Source organism: Phycodurus eques, chromosome 1 (assembly GCF_024500275.1).
Source record: "Phycodurus eques isolate BA_2022a chromosome 1, UOR_Pequ_1.1, whole genome shotgun sequence".
NCBI lineage: Eukaryota > Metazoa > Chordata > Actinopteri > Syngnathiformes > Syngnathidae > Phycodurus > Phycodurus eques.
This window is the reverse complement of record NC_084525.1, coordinates 21,257,659-21,283,393: the sequence shown is the minus strand read 5'-3', so window position 1 is coordinate 21,283,393 and position 25,735 is coordinate 21,257,659. Positions and strand designations below refer to the sequence as shown.

At 39.4% G+C, this 25,735-nt stretch overlaps 1 protein-coding gene across 3 annotated transcripts; it reads left to right on the top strand.

Moving 5' to 3' along the window:
* The first annotated feature begins 671 nt into the window (after positions 1–671).
* Positions 672–24,383, top strand: cd99 (CD99 molecule). 3 transcript variants are annotated; one of them, XM_061682707.1, is made up of 15 exons: positions 677–1,031; positions 5,502–5,534; positions 5,720–5,779; positions 6,546–6,578; positions 7,983–8,036; positions 8,161–8,214; positions 8,339–8,392; positions 8,491–8,529; positions 8,838–8,891; positions 9,040–9,111; positions 9,215–9,247; positions 9,989–10,009; positions 18,572–18,688; positions 18,782–18,835; positions 23,075–24,383. In XM_061682707.1, exons 1-15 carry the CDS (start codon positions 968–970, stop codon positions 23,101–23,103), a joined length of 771 nt encoding a protein of 256 aa, XP_061538691.1. In that variant the 5' UTR covers positions 677–967; the 3' UTR covers positions 23,104–24,383. The 3 variants fall into 3 exon arrangements, with proteins under 3 accessions (XP_061538709.1, XP_061538691.1, XP_061538700.1); XM_061682716.1 differs by lacking the exon at positions 6,546–6,578; XM_061682725.1 differs by lacking the exons at positions 18,572–18,688; positions 18,782–18,835; positions 23,075–24,383 and adding an exon at positions 14,642–15,601 and having other exon boundaries at positions 672–1,031.
* The last annotated feature ends 1,352 nt before the right edge of the window (positions 24,384–25,735 follow it).

Below are 25,735 nucleotides of genomic sequence, written 5' to 3'. Positions count from 1 at the left end.
GAAATTCAAGAACAGATGAGAAATAAAGTAATTTGCATCTATCATTCTGGAATGGGTTGCAAAACTACATATTTATAAAGCTTTAGGACTCCAGCGAACCATAGGGAGAGCCATTATCCATAAATCGCGAAAACATGGAACAGTGGTGAACCTTTTTAGGAGTGGCCGGCCTTCAAAAATTACACCAGGAGCACAGCAATGGCCCAACTAGTTATTAGGTCTAGGGGGCCATTACTATTTCACACAGGGCCAGGTAACTTTTTTTTCCGTAATGAAAAAACATTTTTTTTTTAATGAAAACTGCATTTTATGTTTACTTGGGTTGTCTTGGTCTGCTATTTAAATTTGTTTGATGATGGGGAAACTAAGCAAAAAAAAAAAATTCCACCTCCATACTTGAACAATTTGGTCTCCCCCAACCCTAACTTTGTGATGTTTTCACTCTCAAACAGAAACTTGTCGCACTGCATAGTCCAACTGGAAGCCTCATTAAAAATGTACTTCACATTGCACGCACTAGGTGGGAGTAGAGGTTAACGTGAAAATCACCGCTCCACACTGGCCCAGCTCCAGCTGAGCTTGTAACTTCGCCCAAAGCTCAATTGTGTGCATTGACAGTTTGTCAAATCAAATCCATTCTGTTTAAAAGAATGTTATCGTCAAACACCGTTTTATTATTCATTGCATTAGTCAGTGCAGCCTGAACGTGTTTTCTTTGAGAGGAACGCCCTGCCACACCCAACGGGACGGGACGGCCATGAAGTTGACTCACCAGAGCTTGTGTAATTGGATACCACCGAACGAACCGTCGCCTTCTCTCCCGTGCTCAGGCGTGCTGGTCCCTGAAATATCCCCGAGCTAAACACGCACATTGGAACGACCTCGAACTACAATACCTCATTTTGGTTGAAACTTTCTTTCCAGTCCGGAGACCTAAAAACAGAGGAGCTAATACGTTTTTGTCAACATGAAGTTTTGTCTATTATCCGCTGTACTCCTCCTGGTGACCGGTGCATTGACGCAGGAGCACGGCAAGTTTCCCCCTGTTTTGTATTTTAATAGTATCATTCTTGCTTGAAAGTTGGTTAATCCAAATATGTGGCGCTCTACGGCCACGGAACTGTTATTAATAAATAGGGTTCCGAGAACTGTTTTGTCCTGCATGGAGCTTCTGAGTCACCGCCAAACGTGAACATGACCGGTTGCGTTACATTTAGCTTAAACTTGAAAACCGTACTTCCAAATACGTAATAACTTGTTATTAAATGCGCAATACGATATAAGTTATGCCACTATCATTGACGCAATGGAAACAATTACAGTCAAAATATCTCCCACTTGAACGGGGTTGTTTCCTACAGTCCAAACGAGCGATCCTTTTGACATTTCTTACTGTATGATTACTTTTAGTCACAATGTGGTCGTCCGAACTGTTTTAGTTTTGTCACTTTCACAACGTTTTCGTCGACTAAATCCAGTAAATAGCTCAATAAACAGGCGAGACGTTTCCCAATTTTTACGTGCATATTTGTATCATCTGACACCGTGTGCATTCATCAGTCATTGAAAACAATCAATCAATTTCAAGGTCAGGAAAACCCCCCCACAAAAAAAAAAACAGTGAAGCACACAACTGTCATTGATCAACCCAAAGACATGTACCTCTTTCCACATGCCAAGAGAGCTAATTTAAGATTTAAGACTTAACCTCTGTTTGTACATTTTGGATCTTTGGTTGGGTTTGTCTTGAGATTCGGGAATTGTTTGTGTACGTTGTGTCCCGAAGTCTTTATTTCCAGAGTCTTTTATCGGGCCTCTCTGTCCAATTCTATGTGACATTGTCTTGAATGAGTCTGGAATCAGGGGTGTCAAACTCATTTTTGTCTCGGCCCGCATTGCAGTTATGATTTCCCTCAGAGGGCCATTAGAACAGTGAAACCATATAAATGTTTAATCACCAAATCATATTATTACCATTACACAACATATGGAGGGATAACTAGATTTGAAATCAGAAGACAAGGATAATAGTTTGTTCAAGTATTAAGTTACTGTAGAAGAAGGGTTTGGTAACAGGAAAATGCAATATCTCAACATTATTGCTTATTATTATGACAACTTGGAATTTGGGTACAGATTTGAGCAAAAATCACGGAAGTTGACGAGCATGATTTGCTTTCGCGGGCCAAATAAAATGATGTGGCGGGCCCCCGGGCCTTGGGTTTGACACCTACGGTCTAGTTCATTTTAAAGCGTCCAGTACAAGCATAAAGTAAAAGGGTAAGGCATCTTTCAATTTTCCTTGCATTTCTGAAAGCAGTAGTGTTTAGCACTTCTTCCTCCCACGTTCCAAAAACATGCATGCTATGATAATTGAAGACTTTAGTCTAAGTTGTCCATAGGTGTGAATGTGAATGGTTGTCTGTTTATATGTGATTGACTGGCGAACAGTCCAGGGTATAGACCCCCTCTCTTCCAAAGTCAGCTGAGGACAAGTGGTATAGAAAAAAAAATGGGTAGATGAAGATCCAATGTCATTTTTTAGACAAAAATAAAACATCTGTTAAAACTCTCATCGAAAAATAATGTTATCTCATCAACAGTATTTATACAGTCGATATAAAAATATTCATTCAAACATTTGTTTAAACTTTGTAATGATAACGATGACAGCACTGTATAAAGTAATCAATTCTGCACAAAGCTTTCAGCGTAAATACAATTATTATTATACAATTATACTTGCTGAGCATTAAAAACAGCAGTTGACCCACAAACTGTTCAGTCAGTCAAAATGTGTGGATAAATGTCAGACACCCCACATAAGTGAGAGTGGAAAGTACCTTTGAAGATCTTCTCCACAATGGAAAGTGACTCTGAATCACGAATAATGAATAATATACAAGAGTTGCCCATAAAGTCTGCTGGCATGGTCTGACTTTCTTTGTACTCAGTGTCCCACTGTTGTCATCTGAGCTCCTTTTTAACTGTTCTGAATAATAACAAATGTATAATAAAAATTACTTTTCCCTCATTAGCACAGGAAGAGTGTTGAAGCTTTGCAAAAACTCACACAGTAGATCAAATTCAATGCGGATATGGTTACAAATGTCAAGATGACTCGCCTGCCGCTTCAAGTTTTAGTGTTTTAGTAGTGATAGTTGTGCCACAAGGTTTAGATCAGGGGTTGTCAAATGTTTTGGGTCCAGGCACTCATTAGAGGGGAGAACATTTTTATCATAATAAAATCATGATCATATCGCCAATTATACACACATGCACCCAAAAATGAGATGGGAATTATTATTATTTTTAAACATTTTAACCTAAATATTCATGGCCTGTTTAATGGAAAGGAACTTATCCAAATTGAATTTAATTCATCCATCCATTTTCCGTACCGCTTCTCCTCACTAGTGTCGTGGACGTCCTGGGGCCTATCTCAGCTGACTCTGGGCGAGAGGCGGGGTACACCCTGAACTGGTCGTCAGCCAATCGCAGGGCACATAGAAACAAATAACCATTCACACTCAAATTCACACCTACAGTCAATTTAGAGTCTTCAATTCATCTACTATGTATGTTTTGGAATGTGGGAAGAAACCGGAGGAGCCGGTGAAAACCTGGGGAGAAGATAAAAACTCCAAACAGGCGAGGCCGGATTTAAACCCAGGTCCTTAGAACTGTGAGGCAGACGCTCGAACCTGTTGTCCACCTTGTCGCCCGTGCACGGCTTCCACTAACAACATGGCTGCAAAGAGAGAGGAGCTATTTTACAAAACCATAGTTAGTGTTGTCAACTTTGCTATTTGGTCGCTATAGTGTATTAAGTGACTGAAGTAGTACCTTGATTTAGGAGTTTAATTTAATTCTTGACCATTATCATAACTCCTATCACAAATCAACTTTCCCAATTGAAATTAATGGAAATGCCGTCCCTTTCACAACAATTTGTCTGAATTTCCATAATTTCCAAATTTTGTCAAGAACAATACCGCAGGACAGTTAATGCAGTATATTATCTAATAGGATAAACATAATTGCATACTGTTCAGCTGTGCAACATCGTCATTACTCTATAATTGTAATACTTAATAAATTATGGCTTCAATATTTGTTATTTGAATGTATTTCTTAAGGTTTGGCTCTGTTGTTGGTGTTTCTCACTTAACCCTTAGGTGGCAGCAATGCACTTAAACATGCCCAGTCTGCTGGAAATCAAGAAGACGAAGACACGTGCTGTCATTTAGTACAACTGCAATACATCCATCCATCCATTTTCTGAGCCGCTTCTCCTCACTAGGGTCGCGGGCGTGCTGGAGCCTATCCCAGCTGTCATCGGGCAGGAGGCGGGGTACACCCTGAACTGGTTGCCAGCCAATCGCTGGGCACATAGAAACAAACAACCATTCGCACTCACAGTCATGCCTGCGGGCAATTTAGAGTCCCCAATTAATGCATGTTTTTGGGATGTGGGAGGAAACCGGAGTGCCCGGAGAAAACCCACGCAGGCACGGGGAGAACATGCAAAGTCTGTAATTCAATGGACATCATGTGCTTCTTCTTCTCAGCACTTACCATCGTTAGAAAAAAGACATTTAGCAAAATATCTGCACCAAAAATGGAAAATACCAACACAAAACTACAAGTACTTTTACTTCGAAGTTACCATGGGAATTGACGGCGGACGAATGTTATGAAGTTGGCTGGCGCTACCTCGTAGGTCAAATATTGTGCGGCGCACAAAGCAAAAGAAATCGACTGTGACCACTCATTACTTGAAACGTTTGGGCGTTTGTAACTCAAGTAGCCACTGTACTGAAAAAAAAGAAGAGCAACTCGTGACTAAACAGACAATGTGAAATCATGCAGTGCAATCATTTTAATTGTTTTCAATAATATGAAAAGAAAGGAGACAGGTAAAAGGCAATCACAGATCAATTGTGCTGAACATGGTGTCGATTTATATGTTGCAAAAGCAGTGATTTATCGACATTCGGGAAACCTTTGACCCGAGGTATGTGCTTTCAAGCCGAAAATGTTTTGCGAAGGTCGCTTTGCCTCACCTGGCTGACATCGCCACATTGCCTCCTGCATAGCAACCTGGTTAGGTCCTAGCCGCTGGGTTTTTTGGATCTTACATTTTGTCACAACACCAGAAATTGCACAAAATCAACAAAGGTGCAAACTGACAGAGATGTCCATGAATGAATTAACAGCAAAAGTATAAACCCACATTACATACATTTCCACTTACTGGAATTAATATGGCCTGACATCGTGGTCAGCTTGTCATGCTCTGGGGAGGGCATTTTTGTTTAGTTAAGATTATGTAGTAGGGGGTCAACGTTCATATTGGGACATGTTTTGTCAGTGTTTTTTTTTTTTCTATATTATTTTCACTGAATAGCTTTGTGGTTGTAATTACCTTGCTTGGATTCGCGGGTAAAAAATATTATTCTGAATAAAGAAAGTGTTAAATTGTTGTCTCTTTCTGACAGGATTTGACCTGTTTGATGCCCTTGATGACATAGGTGAGTAGCCCTAATGAGTTTCTTGGCTATTTGCCTGCTTTAACGGTTATATTCACATTTTATGACCAATTCACGTTGTAATCCAGGTTCACATACTTTTTCTGTGCATAGTGCATACATACAGTATATAGAGAGATTGATCGACAGATACACACAGTTGTAACTGTTTGTTTCTGTTATGATAGAGCCAACGCCACCAAAACCGAAAGAGCAACCAGGAGCCCCAGCGAATCCTAATCTTGATGGTTTGTATACTCATTTGACATTAACAATCTTAATAATTTATGGCGGGTGCTCAGTATTTAAAGGGGTCATAGAGTATTATATAAATTGTTACTTTTTAATTGTTTGTATACATACAGTTGGTCGCTAGGGAACCCGCCCATCCATTAAGTGTGAAATTACGCAAGCAAGTCAATCATTTGTGCACTGCCTATTTCCTATGGGCTTCCATATTTAACACAACAAACTGGCTTAATTTCCTTGCAATAATTCACAAACACAAGAACAGTAGTACACCCTTTGAAGTAGGTTTTGTGTCAGAATTTATATATTTTTTAACTTGCCTGTTTTTATTTACCCCTCTGGAGTCAAGGGTCAAATTGGCCGTTTTTGACTACTTTTGTGTACAATTATACAGTGTTTCACCTAAAAGAATGGTTCACATAAATTCACATCTGAGTCAAGGCAGGTGAGCGAATACTTTTGGGAATATAGTATATAAGCTCAAAAACATTGGTACCCCAATGTTTTTAGCCACGACTCTATAAAAAGAAGCAACACTTTTTTTCCCTGACTGTCTTACATAAAATAAGACTAAACCATTCCTCTTTTAGGTCAATTAGGATTACCAAAATTCTTTCTATTTGCTAAATGCCAGAATAAGAAAAAATATTTTCTTGGACAAATATATATAAGCGACAATACAGTCATGGCTAAAAACAGTGGCAGCTGACTGTTTCTATACCAAACTAAACTTTAACGCCTTTTATTTGTATTTTCTCCCCATAGATGGACTGGACCTTTTTGATGCCTTAGTACAATGTACAGTTCATCATATACTCTTATTCTATATATTCCAATATGGACATTTTTTGTTTAAAATCTATGACCACTCTATTTTGACCTTCAAGTAATTGTTTTAAGTGCAAGTACTGCAGCCCAAGAGGATTAGAGGGTATTTTGGGTCCAAAATTAAATAAATTCAGTTTGATTCAATAAATAATTCAAATGTGACTTCGTTCATTGGAATGTAGTTATTTGACAAATTTTACATTAATTAATTACAATGTAAAAATGTATCTGAAAAAATTGCATTGAATCTATTTATCTATAGTAGTCAAGTTTATTTGTATAGCCCTTAATCACAAAAGAGTCTCAAAGGGCCCACAGTTTATTTTTTTAAGTTTCATTTTATGGTTGAATAATTGATTTATTTTATGAGGATGTGTTGTGTATATAATTCATCTGCTGACGTTTGATTTATTTCACGACTGCTACATTGCACAGCGTACCTTATTTGTCAAATTGACATTTATTGATTCATTGGTTACACTTGGATTTGGAGACTCAATGTCTAGATTTTCATTACAGTTCAACCAATCAGATCTTAGGTTACGTCTTGATGGCTTTCTGTGACACGTTTCATATCGCATTGCGAAAAAGTACCATGAAACAATTGTACCACCATCTTTGAATGGTTGAGTTTGAAATAATTTCATGGTGCTTTTCAATGAGCTGCAGCATCGTGAAATACAATGATAAAGGTGTCACAGTAAACCATCAGGAGGGAATAAAAATGTATTGATTGGTTCAACTGCAATAAAAGTCATAACAACAAGTCGCCAAAAACCACCAATGATATCCTTGATTCCACCGAGCTGCTCCCAACTTGATGGGTCAGTTTGATAAATTAAATTTGATAAAGACATGAATAATGGGTTATGGAATAAAGCAATCACTTTTGCAATTTTCTATTACTCATAAGGGTCACTGGAGTGTATCCCAGCTGACTTTGGATCAGAGGCAGACTATACCTGGACTGGCCACCAGTCAAATCACAAGGCAAATATAGACAAACAACCATTCACGCTCACATTCACACCTATGGGCAATTTAGAGTCAAACCTGCCATGCAAGTTTCTGGAATGGTACCTAGAGAAAACACAAACATGATGAGAACAAACTCTTTGCTCTCTGAAATAAATACATAAACAAATAAAAAAGGTCATGAGAGAAATATATGAAGGTTAAAAAGTTATTTCACATTACATTTCTCATTTTAATTCACCATTGGAATGTTTCATAAATAATTTCACATTTGAATTCTTAATTTCATTTATTTATAATAGCACAAAACAAAACCCATGATGTAGAGTAAAAAACATTGGTTAAAGTCATGTTTATATGCTTCCATTTATTTATTTATTTATTTATTTATTTTTAAAGATGAACCAGAACCAGAGAAACCGAAGAAGCCTAAACCTAACCCTGGAGATTCTGGTAGACCTTTTTCCTTAAACAATTTTAACAAAACAAAACCCATGATGTAGAGTAAAAAACATTGGTTAAAGTCATGTTTATATGCTTCCATTTATTTATTTTATTTATTTATTTATTTTTAAAGATGAACCAGAACCAGAGAAACCGAAGAAGCCTAAACCTAACCCTGGAGATTCTGGTAGACCTTTTTCCTTAAACAATTTTAACAAAACAAAACCCATGATGTAGAGTAAAAAACATTGGTTAAAGTCATGTTTATATGCTTCCATTTATTTATTTTATTTATTTATTTATTTTTAAAGATGAACCAGAACCAGAGAAACCGAAGAAGCCTAAACCTAACCCTGGAGATTCTGGTAGACCTTTTTCCTTAAACAATTTTACAATAAAATAAGAAGCCTTTACTTTTGTATCTCTGCCTACTACACTAACAAACCTGTATTTATGTGTGCAGGCGGCTTTGGATTTGACCTAGAAGATGCTTTAAAACCAGGTAAAGCTTGTGCTACATGCTCATTAAACCTTCAGGGATCATTGTCCCGCTGTCCAACGAAGAACATTTATTTATTGATTTGTTTACCTATATTGGTGAGAATTTCTATATGAATTCCATACTTGAAAAAGAATGGTTCAAGTAAATCATTGAATGTCCAAAATTAATATGACATTTGTGCCCATGGTGAGTGTATGTAATTCACTTTCTATATTGACATTGGCATTGTATGCATTCTGGTTTTATCTATGAAGCTAATGGTTGTGGGGCGTTCTCACAGTAGTTTCCACTTTATCTCATTCTTTTAGACCCAAATGCCAAACCGGACAAACCTGCAGTCAATCCACCAAAGCATGGTGGAGGTGAGTTTGGAAATTGTCATTTATTTCTATCCAAGTATGATTTACATCAAGCAGCATCTTGGCTAGTCTACTAAAATGTGTTTTTGCATACCAAATATACTTTTGTCTTCAATAATATAATTTCTGTTCTTTGGCTAATTTCACATAGGTGGTGGTAACTTTGGTGATAAAGACTTGTTTGACGTAAGTGATGGAGACTATAAACCTGAGGGAGGTGGAGGTAAGACATAATCTGTAATCTTTCTACATTCTTCATTATAATTGTGATTAGATTTTTTTAGTTAAATATCTAACATATCCATGCCAATCTGGTTTAACCTCAGGCCGTTCAGGAGATCCTGGCTATAACTCTGGAGGTATGTTAATTCTTGCAACATTATGATTTTTGCAGGTAGAGAGCGTACCAGTCAAAAGTTCTCAAGAAGTGTGAAAGAGTTGTTCTGTCAGGGCGCACATACCATGCTGCATACATGCTTAACATGCGTCTACAAGCACTCACTCGTCAAACACACAAATCCCACATTTGCAGTCAGGTGATCAGTTGGTTACTTCTGGTTGTTGATTGACTTGATGTTGAGTATTGCACATTACAAATGTTCAGTGATGTAATCTAGTGTTATGATGACGCTGTAGTTAATAATGCTTAATTTAATTTTAAATACCAATCAGATGTTAATTTAACTACTGTATGTTTATTATTGTGATTGTAGTTTGCAGTGTTGTTGAGCTGCACTGCAAGGACAGGGTTCTAGTGTTTGGTTACTGCATTTAGCTACAGAAAAGGATAAAAAGAATAAACAGCTCGCAGTCTGATGGCAGGCAGTTGAACACCACTACAAATACCATCCGTAATTCCTGTGAATATTTTCATTCATTTAGGTAATTTCATTCTCAGGGCATTGAATCGATCGCAACTGGACCGTACTGTTTGACTTAGAAGACGCTCCGGAATCGTCAACATAATATTAAATGAAAAGATGAAGAGATAACAAAGATAACTGTGTTACAGACAAACAAAAATATTATGCTGTGGTTAATTGAATGTACCCTACCTATGATGATATTATTTTTTGAATTATGTTTTGTCATCTTTCCAGGTGGTGCGGATCAGCCTGAAGGTAACTTTATTCTCTGCTTTCATAACGTCCTGTTTTTGTCTTGATGCTTTATGACTGCTCCTTTTATCATCTAACCCCCTGAGCCCATGAATCACATTTCCTGTTTCCTGTCTAAAGACGGTCTGTTGCTGGAGTTTTGCTTTGTCGTACATCTTGGCCCTTGTGGTCAACTTTTACAGCTTAGTGGAGCATTTTGAGTTTTTGTGCATGCTGTAAGATGCATTTAGTCAGTGCACAGAGGGACAAAAGAAAGTGAGAAAAGATATGCTGTGTATATATTGTCCGGAGTGTAGCAGGGCGCTCTCGGAGTGCGAAAGCACCCCACATCATATCTGTTACGACTTCTGTTTGACGCATCGGATTTAGCATCTTTACTAGACCGCCACTTCACGGAGAACATCACCCAAGTTAAAACATGTCAAGTAAGAGAAGGGCAAGTTACTCTGCAGCTTTTAAGAAGAACGTGATAACTGTTGCCATCAGAATGGAACCATGAAGCAGGTCGGCAGTTAGACTTAAACAAAGCTATTGTGATATTATGGAGGAAATCCAAAGAAAAGTTCCTACCTCATAAGACTGTACTATTTTCAACAGTTCTATTACAATGTTAAACTTACCGTATCATTGAGCATTGATTAGAGTCCGTCACCATCATTGGTCTTTGCTTATATGACAACTCGAGTAGAAATTTATGGTGAGGAAGGGACACGAGTGTCAGCGCATGCACATAGAACAGAATATTTCTTTGAAAAACGTAATAAAATACAGAGAATACTTCATGATTTGAACATGGATACCAGCAAATCGATGGTGTGTATTATACAGAGGTAGAAGGGAATTCCTGATTTTAGGGGTGCATGTTATACAGGAGAAATTACAATGACAAATTCATGTCTACTTCAAAATCGGTTATGAAAGACATTTTTATTCCAATACATTTCTTTCATAACTGATTTTGAAGTAGACAGGAATTTTTCATCATTTAACACAGTTCAAATTTGTCTTCTAGAATCTGTGACATGCTTTCATCAAAATACCACAAGGATCAGGAATTATAATTTTTACACCCTATTATATACACCTCATTGATATTATCCTGTTTTGAGGGGGTGGTCTTGTCTCTTGAAAATGAGTCACTGCTCAGGCCATTCCCTTTACTGTCGGGTAGATGCTGACACGGGAGTCGATTTTGACTCTCATTCCCCCCCAATCCCGAGTGAGTGTTTGAAAAAAATCCTGGTCCCTCCCGCTGCCACAGAGATTAATCCCATGACCTCCCAATCCCGATCCAAAATTTTACAGAATCCCATTCCAATTCAGCACCCGCCGGCCCCTTTTTATTTTTTTACTCCTAGTCAGTCCTGCTCTGTTTTTATTAATATCTTGAAAGTCACCGGGAGTGGACTAGACCAGTGACTTTGTTGTCATAGTCCCCGCCCCCGCACCTGCCCAAGCCCTTGATTAAAAGTTATATTCATTCCCATTCCATGAGAATCTTGTGTGTCCCATGGCACCTGGCGGGAATCCTGAAAAAATGTCAGCTTCTACTGTGGGGCCAATTTGGAGCACAGCATTGGTGGCTTTTGACGGCTGGGGGCAGAGCTAAATTGTTGTGACAAGGTGAAGTCTACTAACTAGCCCATTGTGTGAAGAAAACCGCGAGCACACATAAATATTGAAAGATTGACTGTGTTTTCTTTTGTTCCCATGCATATGGACTTTGTCACCTCCACTAACTCTTTCATCTCTTGAATTTATAATTTGCCGCCAGACGACAATCACACAATTAATAATAATAATGCATTTGACTTATATCGCGGTTTACAATGTACTCAAATACACTTTACAGTTGCACAAATTATTCATTCACTCCACAGTCACACCCTAGTGGTGGTAAGCTACTGTACTTGTGTAGCCACAACTACGCTGGGGCAGTCTGACGGAAGCGTGGCTGCCATTCTGCGCCTCCGACCACCACCAAACATCTAACCACTTTCATTCAAAGGCAATGTGGGTTAAGTGCCTTTTTTGAAGGTGAACCTTCAGCCCAGTTTGATATTCTGAGCACTCTGGAGAAGGTTTTTGTCCAGGATATCCCTGTATTTGGCTGCATTCATCTTTCCTTCTATTGCAACCAGTCATCCTGTCCCTACACTTGAAAAACACCCCCACAGCATGATGCTGCCACCACCATGCTTCACTGTTGGGACTGTATTGGACAGGTGATGAGCAGTGCCTGGTTTTCTCCACACATGCCACTTAAAATTAAGGCCAACAATTTCTATCTTGGTCTCATCAGACCAGAGAATCTTATTTCTCACCATCTTGGAGTCCTTCAGGTGTTTTTTTTAGCAAACTCTATGCGGGCTTTCATGTGTTTTGCAGTGAGGAGATGTTTCAGTCGGACCACTCTGCCATAAAGCCCCGACTGGTGGAGGGCTGCAGTGATGGTTGACTTTCTAGAACTTTCTCCCATCTCCTGACTGCATCTCTGGAGCTCAGCCACAGTGATCGTTTTGGTTCTTCTTTCCCTCTCTCACCAAGGTTCTTCTCCCCCAATTGCTCAGTTTGGCCGGACGGCCAACTCTAGGAAGGGTTCTGATCGTCCCAAACGTCTTCCATTTAAAGATTATGCAGGCCACTGTGCTCTTAGGAACCTTAAGTGCATCAGAAATCTTTTGGGAACCTGGGCCAGATCTGTGCCTTGTCACAATTATGTCTCTGAGCTCTTCAGGCAGTTCCTGGAGCCTGGATTGCATTAATAGTATTTCCATTCATTTTAATTGGAAATGTTGCTTTGAGATAGCGCTGTTTTGAGTAGCGCTGTTTTGAGTGACAAGCTTAGCCACCGAACAAATTAAACTGGTATCTCGAGGCACCACTGTATCCTTTTTGGAAATAAAACCTCTGCCTCGTACTATGCTCCGGTATTTTAATGTTGCTAAGTATTTTTTTAGGTACTTGGTGTAAAAACTTTGAGAACCACTGTTCCGAGGGAAACCTGATGCATTATGCCATCCAAAATAGGATTATTGTCCTTAACCCCTCCACAGAACAGAATTCAACCGCATTAAAATCTTCCCATATAGATATATACATATTGTATATCTTTATATGGAATGAGATCTTTGTTGGAACATTAAAGTCCCCCAAAACAGAGCAAAAAAATATGTAAATTTGGCACATCACAGAAAAGAGTCTCGTTAACGAACCGGACAATGAATGATCAACAAACAAATTTAATAATAATTGCAAAGTATGTAAAATCAGGCTTGTCAAGAATTGAGACATTCTTTCCGCTTCCAGACGCTGTGGGCGTGTCACTAAATGATCTCAAAACCACACCTCCCCTGAACGTTCAACTGTGAATCAAATACGTGCGTTCTCTTTTCTCACTGCTCCGAAGTGTGGAGAGGAGGATTCCAAGCGACCCGCATTGCAATGGCTCTCACAGGCTGCAGAAAAGCAGCCTGTGTGCTGGCAAAATGACCATAAGCCACACCGCCAGGACAATTTTCCCTCCTTTGAAATTGAGTGGGACAACGTGCCTCTGTGGCTGCTGAAGGATGCGCCATAAGTGTCCACAGCCGTGCGAAGCACACCGGTCCTCCTGGAAGAATTTTTTCCCTCCTCCTCCTCGCCCCGCGACTTGCGGCCGGCAACTGTGAGGCTGACAGCCCTAATGCTGTTGTGCTGTACCTCGGGCAGCTTCTCTAACCGCTGTCGGGCTGGCAATGGGCCGTGGAGCGGCAAATCTCGTCCTGTTCGCCGCTCCCTCGCAATGCAACACACGGGTGGCCAGACGGCAAGACAATTGCGCACAAATGACACAAAACATATTACACTTCAGGGAAGATGCTAGAAAGTATACGACCCAGCCGTCACGGGGTTACTTTTTGGCCCCGCTCAAAAAAATCCGGCCAAAAAAGATAAAGAAAAAGAGTCTTAAGCTACGTATATCTCAACAATTCAGTACTGTATTGTTCTCAGTCTTTGCACATGTTTTCAGCACATCTTCAAACATATTTAAAGCATTTAGAAACAAAACAAGGATATATGTTTTGAGGGACATTGACCACAATGCTTTTATTCATGTCAGTTTTGTTAAACTTGGCGTGTATTAATATTAGCACAGATAATGACGATATCGAATGAATGTTATTTATTGTAACGTTGGATTCCATAATCGGTGATGATACTTTTGTAGTCAACAGTCCTGGTCTCCATGACTGTGATGGTGAGAGATCTATTTGATTTGAGGAGCTCGTATCTTTTCATATTGAAAAGGGAATGGAAATGCTCCTTGCAGGAAAAGCGATAACTGATAACATATCTGGTTTCATCATGAAGTGGATCAATGATTTATGTTTCTGTAAAGCGGACTTGTGTTTTTGCTTCATATCACCGTGCCACCATTTGAGTGGCACCGCTTCCAAAATGTGTGTAGGATACATCTGGAGTTTGCATACAGGTAGACAAATTCTGCCACAAAGTTATCATTCGTCAATCACAATGTCGGGGTAAGAAGTGGCTTGCGACACTTTTTGGCCACGTTGCGTTGCGATTTTATAAATGAGGCTCCTGGTCTGGTCTGTCTGGCTAAAACTATGCTACAATTTTGTGTTGTTGCAGATCCAGACCTTCTGTGGCGACAAATCCTGAAGATGCTAAATTGTAACATGCCTGAGGAAATCTTAATGTGGATGTCCAATCTAAAAAAGATCTTAATACCACTCCTAGAGAGGGCCATGGAGCTTGTTCATGCTATGCCCTGATTGTACAAGGCTTTTTCAAGATGATTGACTTTTGGGTCTGACCCTTATACCTTGTACCTTCTACTAAGGTCCTTGAATCTGATATCGGTATCGAAAGGAAGTCAAATGGAAATGAACTTTGTTGTACATTCTGGAAGTAATATCTTGTTTCATTCAGGAGGCTCGGCAAGCCTTTGGCTTTGTAGCCTTGATCGCCGGCTTGATAAAAGCAATTGTTGCTGTCGCACTGACATGCAGTGTGCTACACATCTCATTAACCAGGTGGCTAAATTCCAACTCTAATGCTGGAAATGCAGTGTGGTTGTCATTCAGTTCTCATTAACAAATTAGTTTTATAAAATTTTAATCGCCTTACAAAATATATCTGAAAACCAACGTTTCACTGCACAGACCATTATACCGTTGTTGGCATCTGTATCGGGATGCAAACAAAGAATCCTCCCGCCCCCCATTCCTAGTCTGATCAATTACACAAATGGTACATTTGGAATGATATGTATTATAAAATGGCTAAAATCAGTGGAAGTTGAATAATATAGAAACAACATTGATTGGTTATATACAATGTAGGTGTACAGTTATTAAAATTTAAGATTCATGGTAAATTGTTGGTGCATAATGATAAGACGTCTTGTATTTGACACAATGGTATAAACCAATAGCACATGAATTGTTGTGTAATTCCTGATGATCCAAATACCATGCACTTGCACGTTGGTGGGCCTGTCTTTGTATTTGTCTCCTGTTTATGATGTACTATGAGTCGTGTCCTGTGTTTTGGCAAATCCTTTTTATGACAGAATAAGTAAGGAAGAAATCTTGTCTTTGTGGCTTTTTATTACAAGAAAGAAAGGACTCTTTGCAAAGAGAGGAAAAGGTACAAGCCGTCACTAGTTGTTACCCCTTACTTTGAAGTGCAAGAAAAGAATCACCTTCCTTACACAGAAGTGAGAGAGACAGAAAAGAAGAAAAAAGAAATACATCCCTCTCATTCTCACACAATTAGCTTTCGTCCAGCTGCACTCAAACTTATCTTCATGGGAATGGGTGCATGCAGAGGATGAGAACAGAACAGAAGAGAAGAAAAGCAAGTAGACAAACCAATCGGAGTCATATGAGTACTGTGCTGACGAGGAGCTATGGACCAATAAAATGTAAAGGCTATATAAAACTAATAGAACTATTATTTGGTATATATGAAACATACATTTTCCAACTCAACTGTATGCAGCTGCGTTACATGAATAGACGAGAGAAAAAAAACACTCATGGCTGTTGTGGGTGCCAATTTGTAAGTCGAAGTCGCGTGACAGGATATGAAAGCAAACAAGTTCCTCTTGAGATCAATAAAGTGTCTACCAACTGCCAAGAATAAATACAGTTCTTATTTTTTCTGTCACCACCTTTATGTCAGGACACACCCTGCATGCCGGAGCACATTCTCAGATGCCAACAATAACAATCTGTTCTTTGTTTTTCAAGTTGCAGTTATCCATGTGCCTTTGTTAGTTTTAACTTGCCCCTTTGTTTAAGATTGGCATACACTGCACGGGGGACGTCTCAGCTCATGTAATGTGGGCGTCCCCCAACTTGAAGGTAGGGTGTTTGATCCCCCCCAGGTCCCACTCCTTCAACACACTTAATGTTGCTGCATCATCAGTCAGGATTATTACATTTACTAAATGAAACCAAATGACTACATTTAACTCATTCGCTGCTGTGTATGTTTATATTTGTCATCTGCAATCTAACTATTGACTACACCCGACATAGACTGTATATTTGTCATGTTTGTTTTTAAATGGGTGGTGTGGAAGAGGGTCTTAGCTCAGTTGATCCGTAAAGGCCTATTCACACTGCACTTGCTCAGTGTGAAGGCCCCCCGTGCCAAAGCGCAACGACGACGGTAACGGGGGTGCGGCCACCCCATATTTGGAAGTGGGGACGTAACAGCCCCGAAAGAAGTCGGGAGGCTTTCGCTGCTGAGTGGACCGCAGCTCGGCAATATGTATTTGTCATTGTCGGAAAAGAAAGCCTTAACTTTGCTTATTTTAGGGAGGAGGAGGTGACGCAGCAGGCAAAAAAAAAAAAGATTTGAATATCCCATAGTAATTTCACGGCAGCATCTCTGAGTTAAACTCGTTCGTGAGCTTTCTAGTTCCAGGAAGAGTGCTTTGAGGTATATTTCAGGTTAAGCAGGGAGCTCTGAAAGGGAGTTTGAAAGCCTCCCACAGAGACGTCTCAGTATATAATTTTTCTATCAGCCCAAAGTACGGGATAGTGGGAGACCACAATTATTATGTCTTCCTCCATATCCCCCTTGCTGTTAACAGTACAAGTCTGCCAAAATAGCACTCAGAAATCATTCCACCAGCCCCGGACCCATTGGTGGAGCTTTTTGACGTCACCGCGACAACGCTTCGGAATAAAACGTTTTTCTAGCCGATGACGCGACGCTGAGTGTCAGACGCCCTGTGCATTGACTCGATGGTCGGCGTCACGTCAAAACACGCTGATGCCTCCACACACACAATGAATGGGAAAGTCGAGGACGCCTTGCCAAAGAACCTTAAAATTCAGGTTTGTAGACCATTGTAATGCCCAACAGATCCCTGTGGATGGCAACATAGCATCACTATGGATTTGCTATTAGCACAGCTTTTGAGTAGAAAATAAAGATTAGGTGGTGAGTCTCAGCTTCTCACATCGATTATAAGGGAGAGAATTGCCAACACGCAAGTCAGACAAGTTTAGGCACCTCACGCTGCAACTGAGTATATGTATGGTATAAACAAAGTAGCTAGTACAAAGTGTATGTCGTGATCATGAGAAAAGATGATGCAGTTCATGGAGTGAATGAGGAATACCATGTAAAAAAAGCCACTGATGTCCAAATCGAGCCATGCAGTTAGTCAGCGCCTTTCATGTAGTTGTATATCTGTAAATACGTTTATATTTTGCCATTAAAAGCCCTTTCTTATTCTTGTTTTTGTTGCTTTATAGTTTTAAGTGTCAAAGGCAGTGTTCTGCTTGACAGGTTTCACAAAAAAAAATTATTCTCCAATATTTGGTCAGAAGCCGGTGCTGTTGGTGAAACCAACCTATGTTCCACTGCTGATTACTAGAGAGGAAAAAGCTAAAAATATATTTTTTTTTCTTGTGAAGAGAGTCTACTCTTACTTGTGGTAGGTTTGTTGCTTATGCTGTCACAATATTCTGTGGTTCTTGAAAGAGCAGTCAAAATTCTCTAAAAACGGCTCGCAATATGGGGAACTCTGCTTTGAAAATGCCTGTCGGTGAATGACTTGATTACATTGTATGTAAACATCTTCATCTGACTGTGATCAACTCGCTAAATAAGAGGCTACTTAACAATTATGGTGTCCTTAAACCTCACGCATATTCTGACATCAATTTACAGTGGACCCCCACTATTTGTGGGGAACAGGGATCAGGCCCAACCGTGAAAAGCGAAAATCTACCAATAATTGACGCCCAAGCGGGGTATATACTGTCCATAAGCATTTTCTAGATTGGTCCCCACCCGAAAGAAGTCTGTGAATATACTTCCACTGTAACACAATTGTGCCTACGACCAGCACTTAAAAATAAATAAATAAATAAACTAGGATGTAGCCTCGTTGTATTATTTTAATGCCTAATGATTGTTTTGTATTTTTGTATTAACGGGTCCAGGAGTGTGTTGAAATCATGATAATTGTCATGTCAAAGTAAAACCAAATCACCCAGATCTTGTTTATTGCACAGTATTTCCTTTGTCTTGCAGAAGCTGGTTCTGGAACGATCGCAGGAATCGTCAGCGCAATTGGGGTGGCTCTGTTAGGGGCAGGATCCAGTTACTTTGCTTACCAGAAGAAAAAACTGTGTTTCAAGATACAGGGAGGTACTAATTCTTTATTACTATTTATATACTGACGTGGTTCCAATTCTGAAGAACAGGACTAAACAGTACTAAAAAAAAAAACGTTGTGATTAGGTGCTGACCCAGAGAGTGGTAAAGGCCGACATCCTGCACAGTCTGATCCTCAAGGTAGGCTACATTATTTTAAAAAGAAATACCAATTTCCTAATGTTAGTTAATTTTTTGAAGACAAAAAACTGTAAAGGGTGGGACAAACTTGATTCTTAGATGCATCGCAATGCAATGGTTAATTATGAATCAGTTGATACCTTTCATATTCCTGTTTTCTCCCAGATCCCGAAAAAATGCATGCTAGGTTAATTGGAGACTCTAAATTGTCCATAGGTGTGAATGTGGGTGCGACTGTTTTTTTGTTTATTTATATGTGCCCTGCGATTGGCTGGCGACCAGTTCAGGGTGTACCCCGCCTTTCGCCCAGAGTCAGCTGGGATAGGCTCCAGCACGCCCGTGACCCTACTGAGGATTAGCGGTACAGAAAATGATCCACTTCAATAAAGCGAACCCCTTTTATCACAGGGGATACGTTCAAGACTCCGATATACAACCCCAATTCCAATGAAGTTGGGACGTTGTGTTAAACATAAATTAAAACAGAATACAATGATTTGCAAATCATGTTCAACCTATATTTAATTGAATACACTACAAAGACAAGATATTTAATGTTCAAACTGATGAACTATTGTTTTTAGAAAATAATCATGAACTTAGAATTTTATGGCTGCAACACGTTCCAAAAAAGCTGGGACAGGTGGATATAAAAAAAAGACTGAGAACGTTGAGGAATGCTCATCAAACACCTGTTTGGAACATCCCACAGGTGAACAGGCTAATTGGGAACAGGTGGGTGCCATGATTGGGGATAAAAGAAGCTTGCCTGAATTGCTCAGTCATTCACAAGCAAAGATGGGGCGAGCTTCACCTCTTTGTGAACAAGTGCGTGAGTAAATAGTCCAACAGTTTAAGGACAATGTTCCTCAACGTACAATTGCAAGGAATTTAGGGATTTCATCATCTACGGTCCATAATATCATCAAAAGGTTCAGAGAATCTGGAGAAATCACTGCATGTAAGCGGCAAGGCCGAAAACCAACATTGAATGCCCGTGACCTTCGATCAATCAGGCGGCACTGCATCAAAAACCGACATCAATGTGTAAAGGATATCAACACGTGGGCTCAGGAACACTTCAGAAAACCAATTGTCAGTAAATACAGTTCGGCGCTACATCCATAAGTGCCACTTGAAACTCAACTATGCAAAGCAAAAGCCATTTATCAACAACACCCAGAAACGCCGCCGGCTTTTCTGTGCCCGAGCTCATCTAAGATGGACTGATGCAAAGTGGAAAAGCTTTCTGTGGTCCGACGAGTCCACATTTCAAATTGTATTTGGAAATTGTGGGCGTCGTGTCCTCCGGGCCAAAGAGGAAAAGAACCATCCGCACTGTTATGGACGCAAAGTTCAAAAGCCAGCATCTGTGATGGTATGGGGCTGTGTTAGTGCCAATGGCATGGGTAACTTACACATCTGTGAAGGCACCATTAATTCTGAAAGGTACATACAGGTTTTGGAGAAACATATGCTGCCATCCAAGCAACATCTTTTTCATGGACGCCCCTGCTTATTTCAGCAAGACAATGACAAACCACATTCTGCACGTGTTACAACAGCGTGACTTCGTAGTAAAAGAGTGCTGGTACGAGACTGGCCTGCCTGCAGTCCAGACCTGTCTCCCATTGAAAATGTGTGGCGCATTATGAAGCGTAAAATACGACAACACGTAGACCCCGGACTGTTGAACAGCTGAAGCTGTACATCAAGCAAGAATGGGAAAGAATTCCACCTACAAAGCTTCAACAATTAGTGTCATCAGTTCCCAAACGGTTATTGAATGTTGTTAAAAGAAAAGGTGATGTAACACAGTGGCAAACATGACCCTGTCCCAGCTTTTTTGGAACGTGTTCCAGCCATAAAATTCTAGGTTAATGATTATTTGCTAAAAACAATAAAGTTGATCAGTTTGAACATTAAATATCCTGTCTTTGTGGTGTATTTAATTAAATTTAGGTTGAACATGATTTGCAAATCATTGTATTCTGTTTTTTTGTTTATGTTTAACACAACGTCCCAACTTCATTGGAATTTGGGTTGTAGGTGTCCATATAAAAAAACCTTAATGGTCTTACCCCTGCCACACACTTTGAACATATTTAAACTTATTCAAATACAGTTCAAATGATTAAAACATACTTTTTAAACACACTGTAGATACAGTATATTTGAACATTTCGCTTGGCTAAATCTTAAAGTAAACATGCTCACTTAAAGGGCCTACTCTCGCTGTTGGGCAGAATCCTCGCATCTTCAAAACTACTACTTTTAAGAAAATGAACAAAAAAATCCATCTTGCATGAGTTACAAAACACCATATTGTGTAAATTTGTATTTAACGCCACCCCAAAATCATGTTCAATCACTAATTTAAATACGTTGAAAAAATTGCTTATTTATTACGCGGTCATTGAATAAAATGGTAGAATGGGACTAGCCATCCCCATCAAAGTCTGCGCTCCAGACGAGACAAAAAGTCTGTACTACTTCACAAAAGCAAAACGGTGGTTACATCGTCTTCCAAAACTTTGTTTCAAAGGTCTTAGAGCCATGAATGATGCAGTACATAAAACAATGAGGTGACTAAGCAGTGTAATTGGCGGAAATGAATCTGTATGCAATTTACCTTCGTGGCTGACCGCTTCTTTCTTCATAGAAGCATGAGAGCTGTCCATTTTTAACAAAACATGGCTACTGTAATGTATCTAAAGCTAACTATTTTCACTCATTATCTAAAACAACCCCATCCAAACTGTCAATCTTGAAGCGACATAATTTTGCACGGCTCCCGCAGAGTGGGGGAAGACACTTTTCCAACACTTCTCAGAAAATTCAAGAGTTAATGGATCAGTTCTCAAGGGGAACTCAACGCAAGATTTAAAAACATTGTCATATTTTAAATGTGCATATCTTCTTTATCAGTTGCTCTTTACTTAAATCTACAACATATAAAACAAAATGTTTACAACATCGCATGCACTTCGTTTACTTGCTTGGGGATCGCCATTTTGAGGTCTTTTCACTCTCACAAGAGTACAAATTTGCGAGAATGTGACATGGATTTGCCAGTTCCGGCTTATCACGTAGCTTTATTTACTAAGAAAACAATACAGAGTTAAAAAAAGGAAAAAAATCTGTAACGACAAGCTACATGTCGTCACTATCGGGCGGAATCCTCGCATCTCCAAAATCACTATTTGTCTTTAAATTAAAAAAAGAAAAACAAAAAAAAGAAATCGCCATCTTGCTTGAGTTCCCAAAGACTGCATTGTTTAAGTTAGGATTCATATAATGTTGCACATCAACACAATACCACCCGAAAATAATGTTCAATCGCTAATTTAAAATCCTACAAAAAAAAGTACTCAATTATTACACTGTCATTGATTGAAATAGCAGTGTTTGTGTTTATTTTGTCTAGCGCTGGCACATACAATGTATTGTTGCTTTAAAAATTGGGGGTTTAGTAGTTACCCTCTATTGATTCGAAAAAATAACAGACCAATATTATCGATTTTTGAAAAAATAATAAACTGGCCATACATATGAGGGTCCGCCCGACAGTGACTATATTGTAAGTTGTCCGTATTTAAAAGTGCTTTATAAAAAAAAAGGTGCACTAAAAATTGGTGTAAAATATTTGCAATGAAGCAAATCTATTTGATCCACAGTGGAATTAAACGTGTGAGGAATCACTATACAGTCTGGCATGAATTCACCACCGAATCGTTTGCCAGCTCCCCCTGACTCCCAAATGTACAGTGGTTATAGAAAGTCTACACACACACGTGCAGGTTTTTGCTATGTAAAAACAGAGACAAAGATAAATCATTTCAAAACCTTTTCTACCATTAATGACCTATAACCTCCACAACTCAGTTAAAAAAATAAATCTTTTAGAGAGAAGTAAAAATCAAACATAGTGGTTGAACAAGAGTTTACGCAATGTATGTACAGTACTACATTCACCTACCCACTTTTATTATTATTATTTGCTTTTTTTTTTTTATATATACCCACAACTTGTGTATTTGAATTGATTATGAAAGGCACCCAAGAATTTCCTCAGTGTCGCACGAAAGATTGTACTTTAATTCTAAACCAATGTTGAACACCTACCCCCGCGGGATGTGTACTTCCGATACATCCTCGTCGTTGCTCTACCAGGCTTTTAACCAGCGCAGACACTAATGCAGCCTCTTTGTATTTTTGTTTCTCTCTTTTTCATTTCAGTTTTCAGCAACTTGCTCAGGACATCCTAGACAGGCCTTCGCAAGAGACATGCCTCCTTGATGGAACTTCTTTGTACCAAAGTACTGTATGTGACTTCTCGGAAATGTCTGCAGCCTGCAGCCTGCAGTCTTGTTTTTTTGTTTGTTTTTTTGTTTTTAAATCAAGGCAGAATACATTTTAGCAGCTTGATCAGTCATTGTATATTTGTCGTTTGTATTTGGTTACACTTCTGTATTGACACCTCTTGCTGGCTGTCATTTTAGAAGGAAGACCATTTTATACTGTAGGTTTTGTGATATTCTGAATGTCATGTGTCATAACATCTTTTTGTTATATGAAGTTGTTTGTTTATCAATAACAGGTGTAAGTATTACAAGAAAAAGCTTTTATTTTATTTCAAAGGCTAATGATGGGTATAATCCAGGTAACTCGCGTATGACAACTTCTGTGGTTACATTGGTGCCTTGATTTAGGAGTGCACTGACCTACGAGTTTTCTAAATCGTGGGTCGTTGCTTGGCCGGTTTTTTTATGAGCGAAAATTCGAGGTACGAGGCTACTTCAGATACCCTGCTACTCGATGGCAGCGGAGGACGCCGCAACATGCGCTCAGGCGTCCTGCGTTTTGCTCACATTCTCAGATCAGTTGAGTTACAAGCTCCGTCACATAAATGAACCCTTAAATCAAGGTACCACTGTATTTTGATGCAGAATGTAATGTGTTCGCACGTTTTAAATGAAAAGTGGAGGGAGAGCTTTAACATTAAAGTTGCGTGTTGAATAATTTTAAGATTCAGATAGACAGCACACTGATTAAAACAAAAAATATAGTTTTTTTTTATGTCACATAAAAATGATTTACCCGCTCCAAATAATAATTTGCTGTGCAAAAGCTAAAATGACATTTTGGAGAGAAGACTCAAATCAGAAATGCAAATACTCGATTAAACTCAAGAGCAAATTTTTGAAAACGTATGCAAAATTGAAAGCAGCGTTGTTATCCATTTTCAGGTCTCACATTTGTATTATATAGGCAAACAACAGTCATCGTGTGTTTGTCATACGTTTTTATGTTTGTAATCGCTATAAATCACTTTAAGTACAGGGCATCTGGAAAGTATTCAGTGTGTCACCCTTTACACATTTTATATTAGTGATTTTTTGTAGTTTTATATTCTTAATACATTTGCAAACATCTAAAGAAAAAGTCATTAGCGAGTGTTGTATGTAAAATATTGAGGAATGAATGAATTCTATTTTAGAATAATGCTGTGTAACATAGTAAAATGTGGTCAAAAAAAAAAAAAAAAGCACGCTGAATACTCTCCGGGTACACTATACCTTTAACTTCTTCATGTCAGCATCTTACACCCCTGACAAATAAAAGTTCTCTAAATTGTAGTTGGTGGATTATTGTACTGAAAATCCCATTTGAAAGCCATTTTAACCGGCGTTTGCAAAGAGCGTGCATTTGTGGGGTGAGCACCAGGTGAAAAAAGGTGTATTGACTCGCTATGAACTTGCAGTACCACGAGGGCTAACATTTGGCAGCATCTATGAGCATGAACTCTGTTAACCGGAAATGAGTTATCTGTTCTGAGAATTGTCATGCCATATTTGTTTGATCTCAATAAAATGGTTGTTCAAGCAAGTTGAGGCACTACAGCATTAGTAGGGAGCCCGAGTACCATGTCCAAACTGAAGGTCAATAAAGCAAAAACTGTTGTCTACTTGATGTTTCTTGCTAAATATATTTGTTCTTTTCATTTTGTCATAAAGTCTAGTCTTTGTTTTTGAGATTGCAAGGATTTTTTCCTCCATAGTTGTAACACTTAAATTTTCCATGACTTCTGATTTCAAATCCAATCCTGTTAAAAAAATGCAATATATATTTATAGCAATGGTATGCAGGCAAAATTGTGTATAGCTAATAATTTATTTCAACATTTATGATTTTCAGTCATAACGACCCTCAAAAGCACAGGTGTCAAACTCAAGTCCCCGGGGGCCAGATCCGGCCCGCCACATGTGGCCCGCGAAAGCAAATCATGTGCCTCAACTCCTGTGATTCTTGCTAAAATTTTTACCAAAATTTTAAATTGTCATATGTAATAAATAATGAATCTCAGATTCAGTAGGAGCAGTGTGGCTTTTGTGACACGGGCTGTCAGAGTTTGGGCCGCATATCCGGCAGTAAGTCGGACTCGTTCCCGGTGAGGGTTGGACTCTGCCGAGCCTGCCCTTCGTCACCAATTCTGTTCATAACTTCTATGGACAGAATTTCTAGGCGCAGCCGAGGCGGAGAGGGGGTCCGGTCTGGCGGCCTCAGTATTGCAACTCTGCTTTTTGCAGATGATGTGGTCCTGTTGGCTTCATCAAGCCGTGACCTCCAACTCTCACTGGAGCGGTTCGCAGCTGAAGTGTGAAGCGGCTGGGATGAGAATCAGCACCTCCAAATCAGAGACCGTGGTCCTCAGTCGGAAAAGGGTGGCGTGCCCTCTCCAGGTCGGGGACGAGATCCTGCCCCAAGTGGAGGAGTTCAAGTATCTTGGGGTCTTGTGCACGAGTGAGGCAAGAATAGAACGGGAGATCGACAGGCGGATTAGTGCAGCGTCTGCAGTGATGCGGACTTTGTATCGGTCAGTTGTGGTAAAGAAGGAGC

Coding starts and splice junctions, on each gene's coding strand:
- cd99 (XM_061682707.1), top strand. CDS start 968: ATGAAGTTTTGTCTATTATCCGCTGTACTCCTCCTGGTGACCGGTGCA. Junction 6,579..7,982: donor TTTTGATGCCTTAGTACAAT/GTACAGTTCATC, acceptor TTATTTTTAAAG/ATGAACCAGAACCAGAGAAA. Junction 18,689..18,781: donor GTGTTTCAAGATACAGGGAG/GTACTAATTCTT, acceptor CGTTGTGATTAG/GTGCTGACCCAGAGAGTGGT.